The sequence below is a fragment of the Haliotis rubra genome, unplaced genomic scaffold (genome assembly GCF_003918875.1).
Source record: "Haliotis rubra isolate DU_JTF1 unplaced genomic scaffold, ASM391887v1 Scf454, whole genome shotgun sequence".
Lineage (NCBI taxonomy): Eukaryota > Metazoa > Mollusca > Gastropoda > Lepetellida > Haliotidae > Haliotis > Haliotis rubra.
Window position 1 is genome coordinate 753,794 of NW_025767140.1, and position 10,549 is coordinate 764,342.

A 10,549-nucleotide genomic window follows, 5' to 3' on the forward strand; every position below is an offset into this window, starting at 1 on the left:
TCTAAACTTTATGAAATGATACGATTCACGGTATTTCTTTTAAATTACATTTAGCCATTTGTAATAACTTGTTAAATGTTAATAAATAAATATTTTTTTCTAAACCATTGATGAACGAATATTTCACGAACTTTGAAGAAAGCCATTTGTACGGACCATCCTGAGCCCCGTTAAAAAGCAGCGTTTATGTGACACCATTTATCCTCTATAAATTTTGACAGGTGCAACTGGCTGTCGTGTCAAACGTCCCTGTTACAACTTCTGTGCGGCAAACATTTTCCTATTTAATGCCATTTTAAACACTGTGAAGATAGACCGTGCGATACATCTGTATGGTAAACGATACATCTGAATGGTAAACGATACATCTGAAAAGTAAACGATACATCTGAATGGTAAACGATACATCTGAATAGTAAACGATACATCTGAATAGTAAACGATACATCTGAATGGTAAACGATACATCTGAATTGTAAACGATACATCTGAATAGTAAACGATACATCTGAATAGTAAACGATACATCTGTATGGGGAACGATACATCTGAATAGTAAACGATACATCTGAATGGTAAACGATACATCTGAATGGTAAACGATACATCTGAATGGTAAACGATACATCTGAATGGTAAACGATACATCTGAATTGTAAACGATACATCTGAATAGTAAACGATACATCTGTATGGGGAACGATACATCTGAATGGTAAACGATACATCTGAATGGTAAACGATACATCTGAATAGTAAACGATACATCTGAATAGTAAACGATACATCTGACTGAATGGTAAACGATACACCTGAATAGTAAACGATACATCTGAATGGTAAACGATACATCTGAATGGTAACCGATACATCTGAATAGTAAACGATACATCTGAATGGTAAACGATACATCTGAATTGTAAACGATACATCTGAATGGTAAACGATACATCTGAATGGTAAACGATACATCTGAATGGGGAACGATACATCTGAATGGTAAACGATACATCTGAATAGTAAACGATACATCTGACTGAATGGTAAACGATACATCTGAATAGTAAACGATACATCTGAATGGTAAACGATACATCTGAATGGTAACCGATACATCTGAATAGTAAACGATACATCTGAATGGTAAACGATACATCTGAATAGTAAACGATACATCTGAATAGTAAACGATACACCTGAATTGTAAACGATACATCTGAATGGTAAACGATACATCTGAATAGTAAACGATACATCTGAATGGTAAACGATACATCTGAATGGTAAACGATACATCTGAATAGTAAACGATACATCTGACTGAATGGTAAACGATACATCTGAATAGTAAACGATACATCTGAATGGTAAACGATACATCTGAATGGTAACCGATACATCTGAATAGTAAACGATACATCTGAATGGTAAACGATACATCTGAATAGTAAACGATACATCTGAATAGTAAACGATACATCTGTATGGGTAACGATACATCTGAATAGTAAACGATACATCTGAATTGTAAACGATACATCTGAATGGTAAACGATACATCTGAATGGTAAACGATACATCTGAATGGTAAACGATACATCTGACTGAATGGTAAACGATACATCTGAATAGTAAACGATACATCTGAATGGTAAACGATACATCTGAATGGTTACCGATACATCTGAATAGTAAACGATACATCTGAATGGTAAACGATACATCTGAATAGTAAACGATACATCTGAATAGTAAACGATACATCTGACTGAATGGTAAACGATACATCTGAATAGTAAACGATACATCTGAATGGTAAACGATACATCTGAATGGTAAACGATACATCTGAATTGTTAACGATACATCTGAATAGTAAACGATACATCTGAATGGTAAACGATACATCTGAATAGTAAACGATACATCTGACTGAATGGTAAACGATACATCTGAATAGTAAACGATACATCTGAATAGTAAACGATACATCTGAATGGTAAACGATACATCTGAATGGTAAACGATACAGTAATCGTGGACAGAAAAGTGCTGGACTCTAACCTCACTGAATCGAACACATCACTATATATTTAAAATGTCAGAATCTATTTCTGGTAATTTCAGATGCCAACTGGACGGTTCTTGTGATGACAGGGTCTAACATCAGTCTACACTCACCCAACTGTTCTGATACCAACTCTAACAATTACACATGGCAGATCCTCAGTGATGATGGGAAGGTGTCCGGAAACCACTCGCAGTTATACAATGTTACAACATCTGCTAACTACGTGGGGTTCTCGCAGAAAATGGCAAATACTTTGATGAAGCTTGAAGTCTTACGTATGTAGTATCGATCTGTGAGCTCCGGTGAATGTTGTTAACAAATTGAAGAATAAAAATACGTTCAATGATTACAAACAATCATGGCAGCATTCTTTCCGTGCACGTTCTGCAGGATTAGCTGAAGTTCAAACACCTACCACATACAAGTCTAAATTGGCACCATGCCTCTAGGTAACTGGAACTAAACGTATTTTTAGCAATGAGGAATCAGACATCCTAGTCTGCGAATTTCACATATTAAAAAAACCATTATATTTTACAGATACATATTATCATGTGATCTTAACTTTCGCTATCGCCACAGACAGACTTAAGGTCGTCCCATTACGAGTCATGACAGGCTTTCGCTAACCTTATTCTAAACACAAAATGACTTACATGAAGTGGCCATTTTATTATTAAGCTTTCTGGAGCTTTACAGTCCTACAAATTGGCGACATCCACTCCAGTCTGCATTCTATGAAATGTTGTTCAAACTTTGAAAACTGAACAAACTGGAATTCTTGTGTGATAGAGATGGCCGATATGACCTAGCAGTACTTATCCTGTCTTTGAAAGTCACATGTTTAGCCCATTGATGCGAGTGACCGTCCTTTGTAATACCAGTGTTGACTGCTTCGAGGTTGCATCATTTGAAAACACTCTCCCCTGATCTTGGAAATAGAATATGCTGTTGTGAAGAGCAATGGGATATCCTCAGATCCTTGTTTAACAGAAGCGAGAACAAAGATGAGATTTGAATGTGAATGTTTACAGACGAGCCAGAGGTGACGTGCGACCAGAAGGTTTCTCATCCACTTGGCACCAGAGTAAGCCTGAAATGTTCAGTTAATGCCGTCCCCGGGTTTTCTTACATCACCTGGACAAGACACGGTGAAGTCATTGGAAACACGAACTCTGACACGTGGGACCTGGGAGATATTGGGATGGTAGACAAGGGAGGCTACACCTGTACCGCCTACAATACAATGGTCGACGACTGCTCCAATGAAACACGCGAGGGCAATGGTTCTTGCACAATAACTTTGGATGTGTATGGTAAGAATGCAGACTGCTGAATCTAGTGATCTGGATTGTAATTGTTTTCCCTATCAATTTCTATCTATCTATCTATCTATCTATCTGAGTTAAGGTAGACTAGAGGATAAGGCGTTCGTTTGTCACTCCGAAGACCCGGGTTCGACTTCAATGATTTCACACAATGTGTGAAACCATTTATGGTGTCCCCCTCCTATATGCTCGTATGCTGGGATATGTATATCAATGTTACATACACAGCTATATAGTTTACTTTTCATACATAGCATTCATTTACATACATATCCCACTGAAATTCTGCAGGGTTTGATTAAATACCTCGGTTCGCTCAGCACAAAATGTTTCATGTTATGAATCACTCCTCCACCGACTGACACAATCTGCCTGGTGTCTGGAAGTCACTATATTACATGTGTAGTGTTAACATTCAACTACATGTATCTCGCTTATCAAAGAGAACATCTAGCGAGTCATAACACTTCTCCATATACTGTCTATAGTTGAGGGGGACAAGCGGACGGTCACAGTCGTTGCCAGCGTGTTGTCTCTTCTGTTGGTGTGCTTGATGGGCGTGGTCGGTGTTCTTAGTGGATTACTCCACGTAGCTCGGAGAGGTACAGTATGCAGCTGATGAAACGCATCAATGTCACACACACATACACTAGCATTTCGATTTATATTGACTATATCACTTTTAACTTATATGTAGTTATAGATGTTTATTTAACCTGGTATTCACATTGCATTATCAGAAAGCAAACATACTGGACGTTAAATGTGGAATAATCACTGTTGCTTATCAAGAAATGTTGTTTGTATTTAAACTATTGTTTTGACTTATATTGGTGGCAACAACTAAGTGTTACAGTGGGTTTTTGCAATACCTGTTGTTAGAATACCTGTACCTTTCTGTTTCATCTACGGTGACATGACATTCTTTTCTCCTTTCAGAAGAGCGGCGCGGAAACCAACCAACGTGAGCCTCTTCCTTACCTTCTGCAGATTGTTTTAACATATATCTGTGACACAGGCAATGGTTGATATTTACGCTATATGGATTTCTTATGCTTTAACGCGTCAGGTTTAGTATTCGTCTAAATTCAAAATGTTTATTGTATGATCGTAAAGACGCCAGTTTTGGGCCAGTTCGTTTACTTATATCTCCTGAAAAAATGGTGCCAGGTGAAGATCTGGGTTAGAATTGGTCTTCAACAACCTGTGTCGGTTGTAAGAGGCGATTAACGCAATCGGGTGATCAGACTCGCTGACTTGATTGACACATGTCTTCGTATCCCAGCTGCGTAGATTGATGCTCATGCGGTTGATCACTGGATTGTCTAGTTCAATCTCAAGTATTTACAGACCGCCGCCGTATAGCTGGAATATTGCTAAGTGCGGCGTAAAACTAAACTCACTCACTCACTCGGTGTGGCATAAACAAACAAACAAACTGAATAAAAGTATCCAACTATTCTGTACTATCCAGCTATTGTATCTAGCTATTGTATCACCATTTAGCTGCAGGCAATATGTTGTTGTTTTTTTCAGGAAAATGCTTCCCCTGCTCACCACGCCGGAACCAGGTATGTGGGTATTGTATTTCATATGAACCGCTGCAGAGGCTTTCCTTAGTCGAATGGGGCGGTGGGTCAGCCTAGTGGTTAAAACGTTCGCTCGTCACGCGGAAGACCCGTGTTCGATACCCCATATGGGTACAGTGTGTGAAGCCATTTCTGGTGTTCCCCCGCCGTTATATTGCTGGAATATTGCTAAAAGCGGCGTAAAACTATACTCACTCACTCCTTAGTCAATATATGTGATCAATGAAATGTGGTATATTTTGTGTTGGTGAAGGTTCCGTGGATATGGACGCCTCGTATCTTCCATAACCTGTTTCCTGTCTACAGTTTATAGAGATACTGTAATTGGGTAGTGCTATTGCATGAGAGTATTATCATAGCGGCATATGATTAGTCTAGACCAAGTTCGACTTTACTATACAACGCTGGTCAGTTTTACCTTTGGTACAACGTGTCTACGATGTGTCAGGAGTAATATGTGAGACTATTGTTCTTTTTTGCAGTAAAAGGAGTTCCACCATCTGACATTTACGAAAACGCTTGAGAACCAGGAGGACAATTATGAGATGGCCATAGAAGGATGTATCTTGGTTGATGGGTCAACGTGTTGACCTGTGATGGTTGCCCCGTTGGGGGTAGTTCGCTCACCTTTAGGCGAGCATATGGTATCGCCCTCTTTGGTAGTATGTCATTAACTCGCTATGTTATGATGAAGTCATAAGAGTACCACGGAGTCTGCTTTTAGCAAAGACTTCTTTTGAAAATGTTTGTTTTTAAATCTTAGTTCTTGGAATGCTAGCATTTGAAAGAAAATATAATATTTTCAAAGCGTAGCCATTATGGCTCACTCACACGATGTCACAGTGACAATTTCGTTTGTTCTCTGTAAGGTGGTTTTCGGTTTGAGAATAAATGTAAGGATTGTCTTGTCTGATTGTATCAATATGGCGTGAAGATATAGTACACTATTTCCCTTTTCTCACTGTACGTGAAATTTGTATCTACATCGCGTATTTTGTTTTCATTTTATATTGACTTTTACCATTTGTGCTAAATATTAATTTTACTCCCGACAAACTTTTCTTCTTATTATGTGGCTCTTGCACGTAAAGATCGCTAGATGACTGGTAGTTCTACACACAGGGACGAAATTCCTGTCACATCTTTCTGTTCTCATATTGCCTTCTCTTTGATTTGCTGTTTTATTTCTTGGTTTCACAATAAATGTATAACTGGTATGTTTAGTTTTCATTATTTTTCAGTTATTACGTTCTTTTAGTATTTATAGATTTCCGTTGAGAACAATAAGGTGTTTCTGTCCATGTATTCGCACTGAAGGTCATATCATACTAGTCAGTTGTGGCAGAGACCATAGTACTGAAGGTCATACCATACTAGTCAGTTGTGGCAGAGACCAGAGTACTGAAGGTCATACCATACTAGTCAGTTGTGCCAGTGACCATAGTACTGAAGGTCATACCATACTAGTCAGTTGTGGCAGAGACCATAGTACTGAAGGTCATATCATACTAGTCAGTTGTGCCAGAGACCATAGTACTGAAGGTCATATCATACTAGTCAGTTGTGGCAGAGACCATAGTACTGAAGGTCATATCATACTAGTCAGTTGTGCCAGAGACCATAGTACTGAAGGTCATACCATACTAGTTAGTTGTGCCAGAGACCATAGTACTGAAGGTCATACCATACTAGTTAGTTGTGGCAGAGACCATAGTACTGAAGGTCATATCATACTAGTCAGTTGTGGCAGAGACCATAGTACTGAAGGTCATACCATACTAGTTAGTTGTGCAGAGACCATAGTAGAGGTCACCATACTAGTACTGTGAGACCAGAGACATAGTACTAAGGTCATAGGTCAGTTGTGCCAGAGACCATAGTACTGAAGGTCATACCATACTAGTTAGTTGTGCCAGAGACCATAGTACTGAAGGTCATACCATACTAGTTAGTTGTGCCAGAGACCATAGTACTGAAGGTCATACCATACTAGTCAGTTGTGCCAGAGACCATAGTACTGAAGGTCATACCATACTAGTCAGTTGTGCCAGGGACCATAGTACTGAAGGTCATACCATACTAGTCAGTTGTGCCAGAGACCATAGTACTGAAAGTCATACCATACTAAACAGTTGTGGCAGAGACCATAGTACTGAAGGTCATATCATACTAGTCAGTTGTGCCAGGGACCATAGTACTGAAGGTCATACCATACTAGTCAGTTGTGCCTGAGACCATAGTACTGAAGGTCATATCATACTAGTCAGTTGTTTCAGAGACCATAGTACTGAAAGGTATTCCAAAGGTGCATATTGACTTTTGTTAAAGTAATAACTTCATACTTATGTAAAAAACTTAGAGAAAGGGGCTTCTGTTGAAAAGTGTGCATCAACTCAAACAAGCCATTTTCGTTTACAGGTACCCCAGCGTCGGTAACTGTTTAAATAACCCTCATTTGGTTAGTTTATATTTCCAGATAATATGATTTGGCTTTTTATATCCATAAATTATGTTTCGTTACATGAAAGATATAACTGTGATATTCAATCCAGTGTTCGACATACCACTTGAAGCGTGACGGACCTCCACTGACAGTCTTTCAATGTGTAATCAAGATGAACTGATATTTGGACTTTGCTTTGCGTAATAGTATGCCTTCCCTATACCTGTTTCTTAACGTGCTGTTACATCAACGCAATGCTTATTTCAATAATGACTTTATATAAAAACAATTGTAGCCAGTGTTTTGTTTTCCCATGCTCATATTACACTGTAATTTGAAGCTTTTATTAAACTTGGATCAACTGGAAACTTTATGTTCTTATTTGCTCACTGGTCGAATATATTTTTTGTTCTTGACTTGAAATTGCACTTGATGTAATTGATTTTCTAAAAGAAGGTTTCTGTTCTGATCGTGATGGTAATGCCGTATGTCTGCCACAATGCCACTATATATTGTCCATGGAAGGGTCAGTGCACAGTACGGCCGAGACATTATAGTCGCGAAGAGTGCGCCACTGCTGGTGTAAGTTTTCTAATATAACCTGACGTACCCACCGTGCATGTAACATCACCTCTAGTAAAACATCTCCAGGTGCCCACAAGGCAATGGCCAGTCAGAAGTGGACATGGCTTCCTCCAAACGTTATTGCCGGGGAAACTGTTTCGGACAATACCACACCGTTTAAGCAAATGTTATTACCACATGTCATGGCAAACTTAGGTCTTTTGGGGTAACTTGCTTTGTTACATTTCAAAGCAAACACACAAACATACGCGCGCGCGCACACACACACGCACACACAGGCACACACACGCACACGCGCGCGCGCGCGTAGGTGTTCGTATCTTTCCCTGCCGATGTGTGTATACAGTAGAGTTGACAACTGTGGCTACGAGCTGTTATCTACCAAGGTTGATGACCGCGGTGGGTCGTGTACACAGTGATAGGCCCTCACGTCAACGGACCCGGATTTGAGCCACATCATGGGTGAACATGTTACATCCAGTTCTGGTTTCCCATCCATCTCAGTGGATTGGAACATAGCAAACGCGGCGTAAACATCTTGCTGCAACTTTATACATTGATCTGTTTGATTGGCATTTAGAAGTTGGTGACTAATAAGAAAGTAAGAATATTTATGGATAACAACTTCTTTATTATATATGATGCGACGTTTTCGGTATGGATTCTTATACCGTTGTCACTCTTGCTTGACAACGGTATAAGAATCCATACCGAAACGTCGCATCATATATAATAAAGAAGTTGTTATCCATAAATATTCTTACTTTCTTAACTTTATACATTGTACTGCACTACATTATGCAGTGTGCATCCACTGCGGAGTTTCAGTGCGTTTCCGTTACGAGATTGTAACTATATATATATCCCTGAAACCTCGATGTTTGATGATACACGCTACTCAGGTCAAGTGTATGATCCAGTTACTTAGTATACCACATGTGAGTGTAATATGGTACAGTCTTACTGCATCCGTTATCAGTAGAAGACTCACTCATTGGGGAAGTAACACGTGTCCTTTTTCTTGTTGTCTGACAGTAAATAAATATTCCATTGATGTTTGGTCTAACATTTCTGACGGCGGCCTTTGAATATCGGACTAGACAATCCAGTGATTGATATTATTAACAGGTGTCGATGCTGTCAGGTACGATGTACATATTCACCGAGTTATGTTTTCTGATAACCTGATCTGGGCTAGAATGTACCTTCAGTAACCCATGCTAGTCGTAAGAGGAAACTAATGGGATCGGGTTGTCAGGCTCGCTGACTTGGTTGACACATGGAATCGCACCCAAGTTACAAAGGTCGAAGCTCATGCTGTTGATCACTGGGTTGTCTGTTCTAGACTCGCTTATTTACAGAACGCCGCCATTTAGCTGGAATATTGTTGAGTGTGGCGTTAAACAACAACCAACCACTTAGCAACTCATATCCTGTTACATTATAATTTGTAATTTCATGGGTACCCGGTTGGATAAGTCATGAGACTATTAACAGTCTAGCGCCTTACAGGCAGCTAGGGTTATCCGGGCTAATAATAGTCAGTGCCGTTGAGCACCGTATGTGGAAACTTGTCGGTGTACAAATCCAGTACTTTATGCTTTACAGATTAAATCATTATGCAGCAGAGAGGGTTCGGGTGATCCTGGCACAGTCAGGCTGGTAATGCTCATCATCAGCTCAGGGCCCTTGCCCCCTACTTCACGCAGCCCACACAGCGAATGGGACCTCTCTCAGGGAACGCTGCCTAGTCGAACAGCCCTTTCCGGAGAATATGAAGGCTCCTCAACACTGCAGCCTTCTGCATCACCCAGAGTGTCAGAAAGGCTGTGCCCCCGGTGGAGAACCCGGGCACTCTCCTGATCTGGCCAAGGGGCACCGAGAACAATGGGGAGTCTGACGAGTGTACTTGGGATGCAAGCGAAACATTTCAAAGGCGACTTCCGCATATTTAACATACTTTTCCTGTATCTTTCCAATCACGTTGTTGTCAAAAGGGAACGAAAATTCAGCGATATATATAATAATTATTAGCATTACCATGAATATATATCAATCAAAATATGCTGAAAAGTTAGTTTTAATGGGACGATGGACCTGATTCGCAATCTAAAACCATTTGTGAGGGGCGACTTAAACTGTCACATTAGAGAAAATATCTTGTCACAGAGGAAACTCTTATATGAAGCCAAGGTTCTGTATCGTACTGGCACATATACACCGAGATTAGCAAAGACAAGGATACAAATCAGACTTGTAGTATGCGGGCAATGCAGCCCATTGTTCTGTTTGGAAATACTGAACGTTACTTGGTATCGAGCCGTTGTTGTTGATTGTTTGAAGGTGAAGAGCGATATGTTTAACTTCAATATGAGACGGGTTGAAGCTAGATTACAGCTGAATGTAGATACTGGGACTGTTCAACATGTAAACTAACATCAGTTATCAAATTACACTGTCATCTCCCCGTTACAGAAGTCCTGTGACAGATGATGAAAACATGTGTTCATAGGCTAAGATGTTCTGTTACATG

At 39.7% G+C, this 10,549-nt stretch overlaps 1 protein-coding gene across 18 annotated transcripts in view; it reads left to right on the forward strand.

Moving 5' to 3' along the window:
- Window positions 1-7,793, forward strand: part of LOC124289999 — a 35,671-nt gene extending 27,878 nt beyond the window's left edge. Inside the window, exons 7-14 of one of the 18 annotated variants that reach the window (XM_046726662.1) lie at window positions 2,128-2,346; window positions 3,106-3,387; window positions 3,888-4,001; window positions 4,339-4,363; window positions 4,936-4,970; window positions 5,471-6,769; window positions 6,846-7,146; window positions 7,192-7,793. In XM_046726662.1, coding sequence (XP_046582618.1) covers window positions 2,128-2,346; window positions 3,106-3,387; window positions 3,888-4,001; window positions 4,339-4,363; window positions 4,936-4,970; window positions 5,471-5,511 — 716 coding nt within the window. In that variant the 3' untranslated portion in view covers window positions 5,512-6,769; window positions 6,846-7,146; window positions 7,192-7,793. Of the gene's footprint in view, window positions 1-2,127; window positions 2,347-3,105; window positions 3,388-3,887; window positions 4,002-4,338; window positions 4,364-4,935; window positions 4,971-5,470; window positions 6,770-6,845 lie in introns of all 18 variants that reach the window. The other 17 variants (XM_046726664.1, XM_046726673.1, XM_046726675.1 and 14 more) reach the window with 17 other exon arrangements.
- Window positions 7,794-10,549: the final 2,756 nt, after the last annotated feature.